The 21,039-nt window shown below is 39.8% G+C and overlaps 2 protein-coding genes across 2 annotated transcripts; both read right to left on the reverse strand.

The window, feature by feature from the left end:
* Positions 1-9,192: 9,192 nt before the first annotated feature.
* Positions 9,193-9,793, reverse strand: LOC125780617 (histone H2A). The gene has a single exon (XM_049463075.1). It carries the CDS (start codon positions 9,633-9,635, stop codon positions 9,249-9,251), a length of 387 nt encoding a protein of 128 aa, XP_049319032.1. The 5' UTR covers positions 9,636-9,793; the 3' UTR covers positions 9,193-9,248.
* A 7,428-nt stretch (positions 9,794-17,221) lies between these two features.
* LOC125780627 (histone H2B) lies at positions 17,222-17,894 on the reverse strand. The gene has a single exon (XM_049463087.1). It carries the CDS (start codon positions 17,642-17,644, stop codon positions 17,270-17,272), a length of 375 nt encoding a protein of 124 aa, XP_049319044.1. The 5' UTR covers positions 17,645-17,894; the 3' UTR covers positions 17,222-17,269.
* Between the last annotated feature and the right edge of the window lie 3,145 nt (positions 17,895-21,039).

Consider the following 21,039-nt stretch of genomic DNA (forward strand, 5'->3'; position numbering starts at 1 on the left):
CACTTATGTAAGTTTAAATAATTTTATTTATTGTTTCTACATATAAATCAATTCATTACAACAATTGATATACTTATATACACACACTATATATATATCTATATCTATATATATATATATATCTATATATCTATATATATATATATATATCTATATATCTATATATATATATATATATATATATAGATATATACACACAAACACGCACACACACACACACACACACAATTATGTAAGTGTAAATAATTTTATTTATTGCTTCTACATATAAATCAATTCATTACAACAATTGATATACTTATATACACACACACACTATATAGATATGTATATTTATACATATTTTCTTTATCAAAACATTAGAAAAAGGACACGGAACGCTGCTCTTTAGGGGAAAACGTGGGTGGCTCTTAAAAGAGCCGTTGGGTTTGAACAGAGCGGGTTCGCTCTTTACTTGGAGCTGGTGTACTTGGTGACGGCCTTGGTTCCCTCGGAGACGGCGTGCTTGGCCAGCTCGCCGGGCAGAAGCAGGCGCACGGCGGTCTGGATCTCCCTGGAGGTGATGGTGGAACGCTTGTTGTAGTGAGCCAGGCGGGAAGACTCACCGGCGATGCGCTCGAAGATGTCGTTCACGAAGGAGTTCATAATACCCATCGCCTTTGAGGAGATTCCGGTGTCGGGGTGGACCTGCTTCAACACCTTGTAGACGTAGATGGCGTAGCTCTCCTTCCTGGACTTTCTGCGCTTCTTGCCTCCCTTCCCGGCGGTCTTGGTAACGGCCTTCTTGGAGCCCTTCTTCGGGGCGGACTTGGCTGGCTCAGGCATCCTGCTTCTCTTCGAGTTAGACTGAAGAATGAGGGGGAGGCGACTAACCCCCACGTTATTTGCACTCTGCCAGTCTAATTAACATGAGTCACGCCTTTCAAATGCCGTCAAACCACCATTGGACAAACACAACTCGCTCCACTCTAATACCCCTCCTCTCCCTCCCCCCGCTGCTGCAGCCTGCTCTTTGTGTGCCTTCCCGCGCACACAGCGGTGACGCCCTTTGCGAAGAGCGTTTTATACATTAAAAAACCTTAAAAACCTTGAAAAAATTTGACGCTTTCATATGCGTTAGCTCTGAAACGGACAAATAAACACATCCGCGCATTGTGAGCGAACACAAACACGCGGCTGTATGTTTATTCATCAGTTAGCCTTCATGTGAACTAATGTCTGGTTCAGTTGAGTGGACGGGAGATCCTACGGCGTTCCTTTAAAACAACCTAAAACTAAAGAAATATGTGCCTTTAAACTGACGCTTCTTAATCACAGACTCGGATATTTACATCTTCTTAAACTTATGCTTTAAGAACACACGTGCACATATATTTTATATATACACACACAGCTCGTAGGCATATATGTATCAATATTCTCTCTCTCTCTCTCTCTCTATACACACACACAATACTGATATCCTTACATATCTTTCGTAGTGTATTTCCACACTTTATCTTGTAATTCATGGGCAGTGGGATGTTTTATATAGGGAAATTAAGTGTTAGTGAACTACTGTATCTTATTCCAACACGGAAAACTGCTCTTTGGGTGGATTTGTGGGTGGCTCTTAAAAGAGCCGTTGTTGTTAGCGGTGTTCGAGACGAGCGTTTAACCTCCGAATCCGTACAGAGTGCGTCCCTGGCGTTTCAGGGCGTACACCACATCCATAGCGGTGACGGTCTTTCTCTTGGCGTGCTCGGTGTAGGTGACGGCGTCTCTGATCACGTTCTCCTGGAACACTTTCAACACACCGCGGGTCTCCTCGTAGATCAGACCGGAGATACGCTTGACGCCACCACGACGCGCCAGACGGCGGATAGCGGGCTTGGTGATGCCCTGGATGTTATCGCGAAGAACTTTGCGGTGACGCTTGGCGCCTCCTTTCCCGAGCCCCTTGCCTCCTTTGCCGCGTCCGGACATCGTAGCTGCTCTTGCTCCCAGTAGACGAGAAGAAAGAATGAAGCTACATCGGACAGCCAGCGCATGATATTCTACTCTACCGGACCTAGTTGAGGACAGATAGGCGGAGCCCAGTACAAAGCAGCTGGGTGGCCCCTCACAGTGTGGCCGTCTGCACCGCCCCCATACACTAGAGCGCTACAGAAATACAGATTATATACAATATCTGCTGAAATGAACCTGCTTGAAATTAGTAACTGCAGATATCTTACACCAATGAATGCTGAATATTACATCTTGCCAGACACACTTTATGATGCACTGAACCATGTGGGACACAGTGTCACAGTCAAGCAAGTGTGTTTTATGCAGCATGTTATGGTTTGGTCTCCTGCACATAAAATGTCTAGTTAACATCTGAATAGATTAGCTGACTGTATATGAAGGTACTATTGTGTGAACCTTAAGCTAATTTACAAACATTAACATGAATTAAACATATTAATATGTATTCAAATAGTATCGTACTCACTACATAATCTCTAAATCACAGAGTGTTATCGCTCATGTAGGAGCTCATGTAGTGTGATCGACATGTAGGAGCAGTCCAAAATACTCAATAAAACAAACAAAAAAAGCAAATAAAATAGAATAATAATAATCATCATAATCATAATAATCATAATTATAATAGTAATATGCCTTGAGAAATCCAAAGTGTGGAACACAAAAAGCACGATTACTGTGTATCATGTATGTTTTATCAAATATAAGCGATTTTGGAAAGTGTATTCGTCAAACTAGGTGTATTAATTTTATTTACGAGTTCATTAAACTTCTATGAATGTGTACTTCTAAAGTACTTCCCAACTTGTGCTGGGAGTTTTGTTTATTTTCTATCAATAATTTGGAATATGCCCCAATCCTTTTTTCGCACTCTACACTGGAAATATTTAGATCAGTTAATAAAAACTCTCTTGATCCATGAGAATGAACAGGATTAGACAACCCTCATAATCCAAATTCATGTAAACAAATTAAACATTACAAAACAGGTAAAAAGATTTGTACGCTCACTCACTCATTCATTAATCACTGCAGTGTCTGCGTTAGACCAGGAGATGGCCTCCAAGCTCCACCAAAAACATCTCCCCTAGAACTGTCTCACAAACCACACATAAATAACCAAACAATAAGTTTCAACAGCAGTACATTAAATCTATTTACATGTTACATGGAGATAGCATTAAATAAAAATAAATAAATAAATGTATTATGTTGGAATATATACATGAACATATATATGATTACACACACACATATATATATATATATATATATATATATATATATATATATATATATATATATATATATATATATATATGTAGCAGTTGTTTCTTTTTTCTATGTCTTGTTTGAATTAATTTTATTATTTTATGTATATATAATTTATTAAATTTATTTCTGTTAGGTTTTTTTTTTTTTCCTGTTTCATGTTGTCCCTTCAAATTTACAATAAAATAAAATAAAATCCTTCATTACCGTATTTACTGCTTAGTGGATCATCAGTGGCCAATTTGCAAATGGAAGGGGGAAACAAACATCTGGCACTATATGGCACTTTTGGGGCCATGTATGTGGATCGTGTTAACCAACTGAATAAAGATATCTCATTCTATTATCTTTATATGATAATATTTAAAAGATAAATGTCCTAATCAAATTGTGATGAAAAGTACACATTTGTACGCCATGTCTTGAAATAAGCTATGGGTCAGAAACCTCTCACTTCAACAACCACAAATATAGTAATGAGAATAAGAATAAGAATAAGAATATTTATTATTATTTTTATTAGTAGTAGTAGTGAGTAAGTACCTCTAAAGTATTTCAAAAAAAGTGTGCTGGGAATTGTAAATTATTTACTAATCCAATAAAATATTTGTTTATATTTTAATGTCTATCAATAAATCGCTCTATTCCCCGATCCTTTTCACTCACTCTACACATAAAATATTGCAGTTAAAAACTCTCTTGATCCATGTGAACTAACACAATTAGACAACCATCTGTGGCCCTCATAATCCTAAATCATGTAAAAAAATAAAACATTACAAAACAGGTAAAAATATTTGTATGCTCTCTCACTCATTCATAAATCCCTGCAGTGTCTGCGTTCCACCAGAAGATGGCCTCCAAGCTCCACCAAAAAACATCTCCCCTAGAACTGTCTGTCAAAACACACAAAAACAGACAACGAATATCTAGCTATCTTTATATGGTAATATTTAAAAGATAAAAACGTCCTTATCAAGTTGTGATGAAAAGTACACATTTGTACGCAACCTCTTGAAATAAGCTATGGGTCAGAAACCTCTCACTTCTTACATGAGGGTCGTAATATAACGCAATAAGCTCTAAATCACAGATTGTTCTCGCTCAAGAGAGGTGTAGGAACAGTCAAATAAATAAACAAATAAACAACAACAACCATAATAATACTACAAATAATAACAATAACACAAACAACAATAATAATAATAATAATAATAATAATAATAATAATAATAATAATAATAATAATAATAATAATAATATTAATCATAATATTAACAATATTTATTATTATTATTATTATTATTATTAGTAGTAGTAGTAGTAGTAGTAGTAGTAGTAGTAGTAGTAGTAGTAGTAGGAGGAGTCTTCTGACTAAGTATGTTTCTCAGAGACTCTAAGAAGCTCTAAATCACAGAGTGTTGGAACACTCGAATAAATAAATAAATAAATAAATAAATAAATAAAAAACAACAACAACCATACTAATAATAATAATAATAATAATAATAATAATAATAATAATAATAATAATAATTATTATTATTATTATTATTATTATTATTATTATTATTATTATTAGTAGTAGTAGTAGTAGTAGTAGTAGTAGACAGCCTGTGTTCTCATGGATAATAATCAGCTTTTGGAAATCCAAAATGTGGAACACACGAAGCATGAATACTGTGTATCATGTATATTTTATCAAATAGAAACGATTTTTATAGTGTATTCGTCAAACTAAGTGGACTCAATTACAGAGGTTATTAAACTTCTACTAATGTGTACCTCTAAAGTACTTCAAAAATTGAGCTGGGAGTTGAAAATAATTTACAACAAATCAAATATTTGTTATTATTCGATGGTTTGCCCCAAACCTTTTCGCTCACTCTACACATAAAAGATTTGGTTCAGTTAAAAACCCTCCTGATCCATGTGAACTAACACAATTACACCACCATATGTGGCCCTCATATTCCAAATTCACGTAAACAAATAAAACATTACAAAACAGGTAAAAAGATTTGTATTCTCACTCACTCATTCATAAATCTCTGCAGTGTATGCGTTCGACCAGCAGACGGGCTCCAAGCTCCAACCAAAAAACATATCCCCTATAACTGTCTCACAAACCACACAAAAAAAGACAAAACAACAAGTAACAAGATCAGTACATTAAACCTATTTCAATGTTATATAGAGATAGCATTTAATAAATAAACAACTCACACACACATATACACACACACACACACACACACAACACATTTAACATTATCCATGTTAGAATTATTATTACACATATTAACACACATTAAAATACACCGTCAAAATTGGACAGGACGCTAATGACATAATTAGTAAAGAAAAAAAATATTTCTTAAAATACTTGTTTCACTTGTCAGAGAGTAGCGGTTTAAATCTTGCCTTTAACCTTAGCTCCAAAAATTATGTCATTTTTCTATCCAAAATCATTAGACATTAAAAGGGTTAGTGCCTCCTGACTTAGTGTAAGTAATAGTTAGCGAGCAGAATTACACCAAATGACGGCCATTTAAGGAAAACAAAATATCCACAAACGCTAGCTTTTTAGAGAATGGGGGAATGGACATTGCAGTTAAACTTTGCCCTTAAAATGAGAATTTAATGCAATTACATGAATAAACTAAACATCAAATTCACTGTACCTTGTGACCTCTGACCTAGAGAAGGGAATGGCCGCCATTTTGTGAACAGCAAAAACGTAAACAAACCTTCAGGCTAAGCTAAGCTATGCTATGCTAGCGCCTAGTTACCTATTCGGAAGCCATAGCAACCGCTCCTGTAGGAGAGTTTCAACACCACTGTGGCTAAATACACTATTTATACAATATAACATACATACACAGGGGACAGTATGAACACCTACCTGCTAGTTTTGTGCTGTATATTTGGCCAAATTAATGGTACATGCTAATCGCTAATTTAGCTTCACTCACCCAGCTAGCAGGCCAGATAGCCAACAAACTAGCACTCCAGACACTCCACTCGTGGCCGGAGAATAAACATATAATATATCTCTCTATAAGATATATATACTTTATAAGTAGTGCTAATAATAATAATAATAATAATAATAATAATAATAATAATAATAATAATAATAATAATAATAATAATATTCTTATTCTTCTTCTTCTTCTTCTTCTTCTTCTTCTTCTTATTATTATTATTATTATTATTATTATTATTATTATTATTATTATTATTATTATAATTATGAACGCCATAATATCATTACTATTATTAATGTTAATATTGTTATTTTTTACGTTTAATAATTATTTACAAATCTTTATTAATAAATAATGATGAATAAATCATTATTATTTTTAGTAGTAGTATCATTATGATTGTTATTATTATTATTATTATTAGTAGTAGTAGTAGCAGTAGTAGAATTATAAATGTTAATATAAGTAATTTGTATTACTATTATTAATGTTAGTATTACTCATTCTATTCACTATTAATAGTTTTTTATTCATAATTTATTGCTATTAGTGATTGTTATAAATATGTATAATTAATATTTTATAATTAGTCATGTATTAATGAACATTATTATGATCAGATTATCAGATTGAGTCAGACTCAATTTGGTTTTGTACATAGTCTCATACACAGCCACAAGATATGCTCAAACATTGCAAAGACACATTGCCTTAATATGTATGTGTGCGTGTGTTTGCATGAATATCTAATTTTCTTTCCATAAAAAAGAAAAAAAAGTATATATACATATCTGTATTTCATTGCTCAAGAATTATATATATATATATAGAGAGATTTATATATATATAAATCTATTTATATATATATAAATAAAAAAATATATATATATATATGTATGTTCTGTATTGCATTCTTGAGCAATGCAATACAGAACTTTAACCACATGGTGGCATCCTAACTCTTAAAACGTGAAGTAGTCAGCTCAACATTCACTTATATATACAAAGTGAAGCAAGTCTTATGTTACATGTCCATATAAAAAGGTACTAAGCCTCATCAATGCAATGTAATATATATATATATATATATATATATATATATATATATATATATATATATATATATATATATTGTTAAACGGCACCAATCGTGAGGTTTACTTGATTTATATATTATGGACGTATCATGAGACTTACAATATATTTATATACTTATGTTTTCATGTTTTAAGAGCTCTCTCTCTCTCTCTCTCTGTATATCATATATATATATATGTAGCTAGGTATATTTTAATATAGAGAGAGAATATGACAATATTACCGAGTATATCAATGTGTGTACATATTAAATTGTACATGTTGTAACACTGATGGATGCCACCGTATAGTGAAACATTGCCATTTTCAGTAATAAGAGTTCAATTTATGTAAACACACACACACTTACAACAGAACTCTTGCAACTTATAACAGTGCATGCAATGGCGCAGTTGAACCGCACGGTGGCATCCAAGCTCCATCAATGTTACATGCAGCACTTCCCTCAATACACACGCACACACACATAATATATATAGATTCATTTCTCTATTATTTCACCAATAATGTGCTCATAATTATTGTGCTTGTGTGTTTATATTTATCCATTGCAGTAAGATATAGTAATTGCTGACTATTAAAAAGGACGCGAAATAGTTCTAAAATATACGTTATGTCAAAATTATTCATAGTTTTGAGTACACAATTAGTACTACTTTTTCATACTGGCATATAAAAAGCATGTAGAAAAACAACTCTTTTGGCACAGACACAGGTAGGTGGCTCTTAAAAGAGCCGTTGGGTATTAAGGGAAAACGTCAAAGCGCTCCGTTTAAGCGCGCTCTCCGCGGATACGGCGGGCCAGCTGGATGTCCTTAGGCATAATGGTGACTCTCTTGGCGTGGATGGCGCACAGGTTAGTGTCTTCAAACAGACCCACCAAGTACGCCTCGCTGGCCTCCTGCAGAGCCATGACGGCGGAGCTCTGGAAGCGCAGATCGGTCTTGAAGTCCTGAGCGATCTCACGCACCAGGCGCTGGAAGGGCAGCTTGCGGATCAGCAGCTCAGTGGATTTCTGGTAGCGGCGGATCTCCCTGAGAGCGACGGTGCCGGGCCTGTAACGGTGAGGTTTCTTCACGCCGCCGGTAGCCGGTGCGCTCTTGCGGGCTGCCTTGGTGGCCAGCTGCTTCCTCGGGGCTTTGCCACCGGTGGACTTGCGGGCGGTCTGCTTCGTTCTTGCCATCGCGCTGAGCTCTGTAAAGAGAATAACGCGCCTCGCCTCCTCACGGCCCTTTTATGCTTTAGAGCCGCTACTCGCTGATTGGGCGTCTTGGATCTGCGCCCTTCCTATTGGCCGTTTCGCACGGAGAGCCCAAACGCAAAATACTGCGTATAGAACAAACTGGCGGCTTCCTGCAGTCCATTCTGGGTTTAATTATAATATATATAATGCAATTTAAGCGCTCCCATTGCTTAATTTAATAATTCTTATTCAATAACCTTGTAATTAATTACAAACAGCCGTGTACAGCTGTATACTCAAAATAATGCCGTGTGTATAGGGATTGTTATGATTTGAAAGTGTACTGGTGTTACCTATTGCTCACAGCTTAGTATAGTGTGTGTGCGCGCGTAAGTTTATATTTATATAAATATATACACTTAAATATATATACTTAAATATATACACACACACACACACACATTATATATAATATACATATATATATATATATATATATATATATATATATATATATATGTATGTATGTATATATTTTACATACACATATGTATATGTATATTAGCCTTTTCCCTTTGGGAATTACATGTATAATGTGTATTGTTACTGGGGAGGAAACATAGCACTTTTTGAGTAGAGTTGGGTGGCTCTTAAAAGAGCCTTTGGGTATGGACAAAGAAGCGGAAAGCGGAGATTTACTTGGCCTTGACCGCCTTCTCGGTTTTCTTGGGGAGAAGCACAGCCTGAATGTTGGGCAGCACACCACCCTGGGCGATGGTAACTCCTCCGAGCAGTTTGTTCAACTCCTCGTCGTTGCGAACAGCCAACTGCAGATGACGGGGGATGATACGAGTCTTCTTGTTGTCGCGGGCAGCGTTGCCGGCCAACTCGAGAATCTCAGCGGTAAGATACTCCAGGACAGCCGCAAGGTAGACGGGGGCGCCGGCGCCAACACGCTCGGCGTAGTTTCCTTTGCGCAGGAGCCTGTGCACACGGCCCACGGGGAACTGGAGCCCGGCGCGGGAGGAGCGAGTCTTGGCCTTGGCCCTTGCCTTTCCGCCGGTTTTGCCTCTTCCGCTCATGATGCAGCTCAGATGTGTTCGCTGAACAATACTGAAATAAAGCAGCGGGCTCCCGGGCGCTGTTGATAAAGCAAAAGCGCCTACGTTCCTATTGGCTACAAGCTTCGCGCAGCAACAGCCAATGGCGTTGCCGCCGTCGAACTCCAGCGCCCGCTCCCCCCTCCTTCCCCTCCTCTTCGCGCAGCCTCTAGTGTAAACGCTTGGCGGAGCGACAGCCAATGGCGTGTCCGCCGTCAAACGCTAGCGCCCGCCCTCCGCTGCTCGCTTTGGGCCCCCACTCCCCCCTCCTCCTCGTGCTGCCTGCTTTGTGTGTGAGACAGAGACCGAATGGCTGAAGACGGAGACTTTCGCCTTCCCGCTCAAATGAAATCAAAGTTACAATAATAAATAAAACAAACGGATGAAACGAATACCTACAGTGGCTGAGGTCGTGCCTTATTTGTATGTTAAAATGAGAATTGTAATGATAAACAGTGTCATACATCATACGCATTAAACACCGTTATGTGCTTTCGATACATGATATGAAGGAAGCTCTTTGAAATGAAACTGTGGGTGGCTCTTAAAAGAGCCGTTGTTAGAGAGGAACAAAACATGAAGGTAAACGGCACCGTTTACTTCTTCTTGGGGGCAGCCTTCTTCGGCTTCGCCGCCTTGGGCTTGGCCGCTTTGGGCTTGACAGCCTTGGCTTTCTTTGGGCTCTTAGTGGCTTTCTTGGGAGCCGCCGGCTTCTTCGCCTTCTTGGGGCTCTTGGTCGCCTTCTTCGCAGCCGCTGCCGGTTTCTTGGCCTTTTTGGGAGACTTCTTGGCCGCGGCGGGCTTCTTGGCCGCTACCTTCTTGGGTTTCTTCGCGGCAGCCGGTTTCTTGGCGGCGGGCTTCTTGGCTTTAGGAGCAACCTTCTTGGCCGGCTTCTTCTTGGCCTCGGCCTGTTTCTTGTTGAGCTTGAAAGAGCCCGACGCGCCGGTGCCTTTGGTCTGCACCAGAGTGCCCTTGGTGACGAGGCTCTTGACGGCGATCTTAACGCGAGAGTTGTTCTTCTCCACGTCGTAGCCGCCGGCGGCCAGGGCTTTCTTCAGGGCGGCGAGAGACACGCCGCTCCTCTCCTTGGATGCCGAGACGGCCTTGACGATAAGCTCGCCGACGCTGGGGCCGGCCTTCTTGGGGCGGGCGGCGGCCTTCTTCTTGGGGGCCTTGGCGGGCGCCGAGGCGGCTGGGGCGGGAGCGACTTCTGCCATCGTTCTGCTTTGCTGCGTGCGAGAGCGAGCACTGTGTGTCTGCTGCAGTAGCGTTCTGTGGAACCTCCCTCAGCGGCGAGGGGGGCGGCCCTTAAGCGCCGCATGAGAACGTTGTAGACTCAACCCGGCCAGCGCTGCGCAGCCGTGGCGCAGCTGCAGGCTCGCGTTGTGTTTTCTCGCTGCGTTTCTCGCACGAAATCCGCGCGCGTGGCCAACTTGGCGAGCGTTAAAGCGCTCTCCCGCCTGCGAGAGGCCCCCTCGCGTGTCGTGGAGGCGGAAAGGGCGGCGTGCGGACGGCGCGTTTCTCGCGGCGCTCCCCGAAGCGTGCCGAGCCGGCCGCGCTCCGAACGGGCAACGGCGGACTTGGCGTGCTTATCGTGTAATAATGTCGTGAAAGGGGATCGTGAGCGGGGCGAACGGCGTGGGCGTCGGTGGAGGAAAGTGTGGGCGAGAGCGTGTTGGGTGTGTGAGGCGCGTGTGCGTAGTTTAGCTGGTGTTGCGGGGCGCCCTTGTGGAGTGCGTAAAGCACAGTGCGCGCGCGGTGTGTTGCGCGAATGGCCGACTCCCGCAGTCGACTCCCACGCGTCTTTGTCGCCGTCCGGTCTTCGTCGCCGGCGCCCCGCACTCGGATCGGCGCTCCTCGTGGGGCGCTCGGCTCTTGTGGGGCCCGGGCTCCGGGCGCGGCCCGTTAGGCGCACCTGATTCGAATCGCCGCTCCGTTAACGAGCCCTAAATCCCCCAAACACCGGCCCTCCACCAGCCCTAACCCTAATGTGTTCTAACCCTAAACCCCCTAACCCTAACATATTCTAACCCTAAACCCCCTAACCCTAACTTATTCTAACCCTAAACCCCCTAACCCTAACTTATTCTAACCCTAAGCCCCCTAACCCTAACTTATTCTAACCCTAAACCCCCTAACCCTAACATATTCTAACCCTAAACCCCCTTACCCTAACATATTCTAACCCTAAACCCCCTAACCCTAACATATTCTAACCCTAAACCCCCTTACCCTAACATATTCTAACCCTAAACCCCCTAACCCTAACATATTCTAACCCTAAACCCCCTAACCCTAACGTGTTCTAACTCTAACCCCCTAACCCTAATATATGATAACCCTAATATATGATAACCCTAATCCCCCTAACCCTAATTTATTATAAACCTAATTCATGACAACCCTAAACCCCTATAACCCTAATTCATTATGACCCCAACGTCCCATAACCCTAATACAGAAGAAAAAAAATGAGCACGAGGACACACCTTTATTGTGGTAAAATCTTTACTCAATCCAAACATAGCAGTAGGTAAATGCCTACATGAACATTCCGTCAATCGGAAGGCTGAGGCCTAGCTTCTAAATACACCTGCACACGCTGCAGCAGCACTACATAACTGAGGCCTAACTCATCAATATAACTACAAACACTGCAGGGGCACTACATTACTGAGGCCTAACTTATCAATATACCTAAAAACACTGCAGAAGCACTACATTACTCAGGCCTAACATATTAATAGAGCTGAAAACACTGCAGGAGCACTATATTGGTGAGACATAACTTAGAAATAGACCTGCACACACAGCAGAAGCACTACATTACTCAGGCCTAACTTAGAAATAGACCTGAAAACACTGCAGGAGCACTACATAACTGAGGCCTAACATATTAATAGAGCTGAAAACACTGCAGCGGCACTACATTACTGAGGCCTAACATATTAATAGAGCTGAAAACACTGCAGGAGCACTATATTAGTGAGACATAACTTAGAAATAGACCTGAAAACACTGCAGAAGCACTACATTACTGAGGCCCAAAATATTAATAGAGCTGAAAACACTGCAGGAGCACTATATTAGTGAGACATAACTTAGAAATAGACCCGAAACCACTGCAGCAGCACTACATTACTCAGGCCTAACATATTAATAGAGCTGAAAACACTGCAGGAGCACTATATTGGTGAGACATAACTTAGAAATAGACCTGCACACACTGCAGAAGCACTACATTACTCAGGCCTAACTTAGAAATAGACCTGAAAACACTGCAGCGGCACTACATAACTGAGGCCTAACTTATCAATATACCTAAAAACACTGCAGGAGCACTATATTAGTGAGACATAACTTAGAAATAGACCTGAAAACACTGCAGCAGCACTACATTACTCAGGCCTAACATATTAATAGAGCTGAAAACACTGCAGGAGCACTACATTACTCAGGCCTAACATATTAATAGAGCTGAAAACACTGCAGAGGCACTACATTACTCAGGCCTAACATATAGAGCTGAAAACACTGCAGGAGCACTATATTAGTGAGACATAACTTAGAAATAGACCTGAAAACACTGCAGCAGCGCTACATTACTGAGGCCTAACATATTAATAGAGCTGAAAACACTGCAGGAGCACTATATTGGTGAGACATAACTTAGAAATAGACCTGCACACACTGCAGAAGCACTACATTACTCAGGCCTAACTTAGAAATATACCTAAAAACACTGCAGAAGCACTACATTACTGAGGCCTAACTTATCAATATACCTAAAAACACTGCAGAGGCACTACATTACTCAGGCCTAACATATAAATAGAGCTGAAAACACTGCAGGAGCACTATATTAGTGAGACATAACTTAGAAATAGACCTGAAAACACTGCAGCAGCACTACATTACTCAGGCCTAACATATTAATAGAGCTGAAAACACTGCAGGAGCACTACATTACTCAGGCCTAACATATTAATAGAGCTGAAAACACTGCAGCAGCACTACATTACTGAGGCCTAACATATTAATAGAGCTGAAAACACTGCAGAAGCACTACATTACTGAGGCCTAACATATTAATAGAGCTGAAAACACTGCAGAGGCACTACATTACTCAGGCCTAACATATAGAGCTGAAAACACTGCAGGAGCACTATATTAGTGAGACATAACTTAGAAATAGACCTGAAAACACTGCAGCAGCGCTACATTACTGAGGCCTAACATATTAATAGAGCTGAAAACACTGCAGGAGCACTATATTGGTGAGACATAACTTAGAAATAGACCTGCACACACTGCAGAAGCACTACATTACTCAGGCCTAACTTAGAAATATACCTAAAAACACTGCAGAAGCACTACATTACTCAGGCCTAACATATTAATAGAGCTGAAAACACTGCAGGAGCACTACATTACTCAGGCCTAACTTAGAAATAGACCTGAAAACACTGCAGAAGCACTACATTACTCAGGCCTAGCTTCTAAATACACCTGCACACGCTGCAGCAGCACTACATAACTGAGGCCTAACTCATCAATATAACTACAAACACTGCAGGAGCACTACATTACTCAGGCCTAACATATAAATAGACCTGCAAACACTGCAGAGGCACTACATTACTCAGGCCTAACATATAAATAGAGCTGAAAACACTTCAGGAGCACTATATAACTGAGGCCTAGCTCCTAAATTAACCTGAAAACACTGCAGCAGCACTGTAATACTGAGGCCTAGTGCCTACTTTTACCTGCGTGCACACTCTACATGCTCTAGAACCTTGTTGCCTAGCTATAGGTCTTACACGTACACATTCCACCAGCACCTGTAGAACTCTGAGGCCTAGCTGTGTGCGGCAGCATAACAAGCGAAATTTCTACTCCAAACAGTAAGCGTGTCGCTCGACTACCCTGCTCTGGTTCTACTTTCTGCCTGTTAAGACAAACGTGACGGCAAAATGGTGGCCTCGTTTGCCGACTTGGGAGGGGGCTTATTTATGCCTTTGTTAGACGAAGCACACCTGGCTCTCATCGTTCACACGCGGCTCTCATTTGCAGCATCAGGTGTGGAAGCTCAGAGGTTGGACCTGCAGCCGTGTAGGGTGTGTCTTGTATGTCTCACAGCTGATTTTCAGTTTGTGGATGCAAGAATAAGTTTGTAACATCACTAATAGGTTACACCAGGGGTGTCAAACTCATTTTGGCCGAGGGCCACATTGGCATATTGGCTGTCCTCCGAGGGCCAGATGTAACTTATAAATGTAATAAAATGTAACCAAATGTAATATATGTAAATGAATGTAATTACTCCTTAATGTTAAATAACTCTCAATATATTATTTATTCAATCAAATATTACAGTTGCATGGAAAAAATGTTTGCTTGTTGCTCTATTAACATAAATCCTTTTAATTTGTCATGTCATGAAATCCAAAAACTCCATCAATCAAGAACCAAACTATTCAAGTGAATAGAAATGACATCAAGTTATATTAACTTTGAAATTATTAACTGAAATAAGGCTTAATAAATATAAAATCAAAAATTGTGAGCTGTTAAGAACATAGCATTTCCTCAGATTTAGCAGTTCCTCATCCAACCACTAGTGGGAGCTGCAGCAGCAGCACCACAAGTCCGCAGTCTTTACTGAGTCAGAGCTACAGCCCAGCCACGGGCTACAGGGCTCAGCTCAGCCAGTCTGGAGCGTTTTTACAATTTTGAAGTTCTTCTGTGTATGAAATAAAGATTTTTGTAACCGAATAATACAGCTCTCTACAGTTCATCTTTCAGCCCAATCAGCTAACAGCAGCCGTTTAGAGCAGGAGTCACTGCTGGGATTACATTATAAACAGGTCAGTTATCGCGCTGCTAACCTCAGGATGTTTATAACTACGGAGTTTAGTGGACACACCACGGCTGCAAGGTTAGACTGTTGAAGGCTACTGAAGACTATTAAAGGCTATTGGAGGTTATTGAAAGGGTTATTGAGGGCAGAAATCAGTACAGGCTGGTTAGATAAGTGATTCACGTCCTCGTACTTTGCTGCGGTGAAACTGCGACTAGCGCTGTCACAGTGATGTTTATTAACGTCATTAAAACAGATTTTGTCAGCTATTGTCTTATAAATGTTTACACAGAACTTATATCTCTCCTAAAAAGCGTTTATTTTGGTCAGTAACACTCTTCGTAACACAAAAGGCATACCGGTCTTTCGCCTTGAAGCACAGCCGTCCGTCTGCATCAACTTCTCTTTTTCTGGATATTATGGGATAAACATTTATATGTCTCAATTCCACCCGCGAAGTTACACCTTCCCTCCGGCAGGGTTTCCACATCAATGACTACACTGCCGTGTAGTGGCAGTAAGCCGTAACTTTGCGGGTAATACAATCGACAAGCATTGTGGGAAATGTATTTTTTGGTCAAAGAACGCTTCTGACTTATTTATTATAGACACTAAGATCTTACAAGCTCTCGCGGGCCACATAAAAAGACGTGGCGGGCCACATTTGGCCCGCGGGCCTTGTGTTTGACACATGTGGGTTACACTTAACATGAATCATTTCTAATCATCTGTTTAAATGCAGCGCACGTGGAGCTGGTTTCGGTGTATTTCTAGATTCATTTTATTTATGTTCTTGAAACAAATTACAACAGAGTTTGTCACAGTATGTGTCATAGGGCAGAGCATTTACACACATATCGTTGGGAATTTGTTAGTTATAGGTAAACTTTATCTTAATTATAGCACTTTACACATGGCAAATATGTGTACATTAATATGTGTACTTTTCTCTCCTCTAGGCATAAACTGTGCAGTATCTTACTTCCCCATGCATAGCATAAGCTCTTTAACACTACCGCTGTACTATTTTTGTGATTTCTTGACCACCTATGTACTGGTCACTAGTGTCACTAGTCACATAATGGGAAATCATGCGCCTTCCATTTTCCCCTCTACCAATATGTATGTGTGTGTGTGTGTGTGTGTGTGTGTGTGTGTATATATCTATATCTATATATCTCTATATCTATATCTATATATATCTATCTATATATCTATATATATCTATATCTATATCTATATCTATATATCTATATATATATAGATATATATAGAGATATACACACACACACACACACACACACACTTATGTAAGTTTAAATAATTTTATTTATTGTTTCTACATATAAATCAATTCATTACAACAATTGATATACTTATATACACACACTATATATATATCTATATCTATATATATATATATATCTATATATCTATATATATATATATATATCTATATATCTATATATATATATATATATATATATAGATATATACACACAAACACGCACACACACACACACACACACAATTATGTAAGTGTAAATAATTTTATTTATTGCTTCTACATATAAATCAATTCATTACAACAATTGATATACTTATATACACACACACACTATATAGATATGTATATTTATACATATTTTCTTTATCAAAACATTAGAAAAAGGACACGGAACGCTGCTCTTTAGGGGAAAACGTGGGTGGCTCTTAAAAGAGCCGTTGGGTTTGAACAGAGCGGGTTCGCTCTTTACTTGGAGCTGGTGTACTTGGTGACGGCCTTGGTTCCCTCGGAGACGGCGTGCTTGGCCAGCTCGCCGGGCAGAAGCAGGCGCACGGCGGTCTGGATCTCCCTGGAGGTGATGGTGGAACGCTTGTTGTAGTGAGCCAGGCGGGAAGACTCACCGGCGATGCGCTCGAAGATGTCGTTCACGAAGGAGTTCATAATACCCATCGCCTTTGAGGAGATTCCGGTGTCGGGGTGGACCTGCTTCAACACCTTGTAGACGTAGATGGCGTAGCTCTCCTTCCTGGACTTTCTGCGCTTCTTGCCTCCCTTCCCGGCGGTCTTGGTAACGGCCTTCTTGGAGCCCTTCTTCGGGGCGGACTTGGCTGGCTCAGGCATCCTGCTTCTCTTCGAGTTAGACTGAAGAATGAGGGGGAGGCGACTAACCCCCACGTTATTTGCACTCTGCCAGTCTAATTAACATGAGTCACGCCTTTCAAATGCCGTCAAACCACCATTGGACAAACACAACTCGCTCCACTCTAATACCCCTCCTCTCCCTCCCCCCGCTGCTGCAGCCTGCTCTTTGTGTGCCTTCCCGCGCACACAGCGGTGACGCCCTTTGCGAAGAGCGTTTTATACATTAAAAAACCTTAAAAACCTTGAAAAAATTTGACGCTTTCATATGCGTTAGCTCTGAAACGGACAAATAAACACATCCGCGCATTGTGAGCGAACACAAACACGCGGCTGTATGTTTATTCATCAGTTAGCCTTCATGTGAACTAATGTCTGGTTCAGTTGAGTGGACGGGAGATCCTACGGCGTTCCTTTAAAACAACCTAAAACTAAAGAAATATGTGCCTTTAAACTGACGCTTCTTAATCACAGACTCGGATATTTACATCTTCTTAAACTTATGCTTTAAGAACACACGTGCACATATATTTTATATATACACACACAGCTCGTAGGCATATATGTATCAATATTCTCTCTCTCTCTCTCTCTCTATACACACACACAATACTGATATCCTTACATATCTTTCGTAGTGTATTTCCACACTTTATCTTGTAATTCATGGGCAGTGGGATGTTTTATATAGGGAAATTAAGTGTTAGTGAACTACTGTATCTTATTCCAACACGGAAAACTGCTCTTTGGGTGGATTTGTGGGTGGCTCTTAAAAGAGCCGTTGTTGTTAGCGGTGTTCGAGACGAGCGTTTAACCTCCGAATCCGTACAGAGTGCGTCCCTGGCGTTTCAGGGCGTACACCACATCCATAGCGGTGACGGTCTTTCTCTTGGCGTGCTCGGTGTAGGTGACGGCGTCTCTGATCACGTTCTCCAGGAACACTTTCAACACACCGCGGGTCTCCTCGTAGATCAGACCGGAGATACGCTTGACGCCACCACGACGCGCCAGACGGCGGATAGCGGGCTTGGTGATGCCCTGGATGTTATCGCGAAGAACTTTGCGGTGACGCTTGGCGCCTCCTTTCCCGAGCCCCTTGCCTCCTTTGCCGCGTCCGGACATCGTAGCTGCTCTTGCTCCCAGTAGACGAGAAGAAAGAATGAAGCTACATCGGACAGCCAGCGCATGATATTCTACTCTACCGGACCTAGTTGAGGACAGATAGGCGGAGCCCAGTACAAAGCAGCTGGGTGGCCCCTCACAGTGTGGCCGTCTGCACCGCCCCCATACACTAGAGCGCTACAGAAATACAGATTATATACAATATCTGCTGAAATGAACCTGCTTGAAATTAGTAACTGCAGATATCTTACACCAATGAATGCTGAATATTACATCTTGCCAGACACACTTTATGATGCACTGAACCATGTGGGACACAGTGTCACAGTCAAGCAAGTGTGTTTTATGCAGCATGTTATGGTTTGGTCTCCTGCACATAAAATGTCTAGTTAACATCTGAATAGATTAGCTGACTGTATATGAAGGTACTATTGTGTGAACCTTAAGCTAATTTACAAACATTAACATGAATTAAACATATTAATATGTATTCAAATAGTATCGTACTCACTACATAATCTCTAAATCACAGAGTGTTATCGCTCATGTAGGAGCTCATGTAGTGTGATCGACATGTAGGAGCAGTCCAAAATACTCAATAAAACAAACAAAAAAAGCAAATAAAATAGAATAATAATAATCATCATAATCATAATAATCATAATTATAATAGTAATATGCCTTGAGAAATCCAAAGTGTGGAACACAAAAAGCACGATTACTGTGTATCATGTATGTTTTATCAAATATAAGCGATTTTGGAAAGTGTATTCGTCAAACTAGGTGTATTAATTTTATTTACGAGTTCATTAAACTTCTATGAATGTGTACTTCTAAAGTACTTCCCAACTTGTGCTGGGAGTTTTGTTTATTTTCTATCAATAATTTGGAATATGCCCCAATCCTTTTTTCGCACTCTACACTGGAAATATTTAGATCAGTTAATAAAAACTCTCTTGATCCATGAGAATGAACAGGATTAGACAACCCTCATAATCCAAATTCATGTAAACAAATTAAACATTACAAAACAGGTAAAAAGATTTGTACGCTCACTCACTCATTCATTAATCACTGCAGTGTCTGCGTTAGACCAGGAGATGGCCTCCAAGCTCCACCAAAAACATCTCCCCTAGAACTGTCTCACAAACCACACATAAATAACCAAACAATAAGTTTCAACAGCAGTACATTAAATCTATTTACATGTTACATGGAGATAGCATTAAATAAAAATAAATAAATAAATGTATTATGTTGGAATATATACATGAACATATATATGATTACACACACACATATATATATATATATATATATATATATATATATATATATATATATATATATATATATATATATATATATATATGTAGCAGTTGTTTCTTTTTTCTATGTCTTGTTTGAATTAATTTTATTATTTTATGTATATATAATTTATTAAATTTATTTCTGTTAGGTTTTTTTTTTTTTTCCTGTTTCATGTTGTCCCTTCAAATTTACAATAAAATAAAATAAAATCCTTCATTACCGTATTTACTGCTTAGTGGATCATCAGTGGCCAATTTGCAAATGGAAGGGGGAAACAAACATCTGGCACTATATGGCACTTTTGGGGCCATGTATGTGGATCGTGTTAACCAACTGAATAAAGATATCTCATTCTATTATCTTTATATGATAATATTTAAAAGATAAATGTCCTAATCAAATTGTGATGAAAAGTACACATTTGTACGCCATGTCTTGAAATAAGCTATGGGTCAGAAACCTCTCACTTCAACAACCACAAATATAGTAATGAGAATAAGAATAAGAATAAGAATATTTATTATTATTTTTATTAGTAGTAGTAGTGAGTAAGTACCTCTAAAGTATTTCAAAAAAAGTGTGCTGGGAATTGTAAATTATTTACTAATCCAATAAAATATTTGTTTATATTTTAATGTCTATCAATAAATCGCTCTATTCCCCGATCCTTTTCACTCACTCTACACATAAAATATTGCAGTTAAAAACTCTCTTGATCCATGTGAACTAACACAATTAGACAACCATCTGTGGCCCTCATAATCCTAAATCATGTAAAAAAATAAAACATTACAAAACAGGTAAAAATATTTGTATGCTCTCTCACTCATTCATAAATCCCTGCAGTGTCTGCGTTCCACCAGAAGATGGCCTCCAAGCTCCACCAAAAAACATCTCCCCTAGAACTGTCTGTCAAAACACACAAAAACAGACAACGAATATCT

The sequence above is a fragment of the Astyanax mexicanus genome, chromosome 13 (genome assembly GCF_023375975.1).
Source record: "Astyanax mexicanus isolate ESR-SI-001 chromosome 13, AstMex3_surface, whole genome shotgun sequence".
Lineage (NCBI taxonomy): Eukaryota > Metazoa > Chordata > Actinopteri > Characiformes > Acestrorhamphidae > Astyanax > Astyanax mexicanus.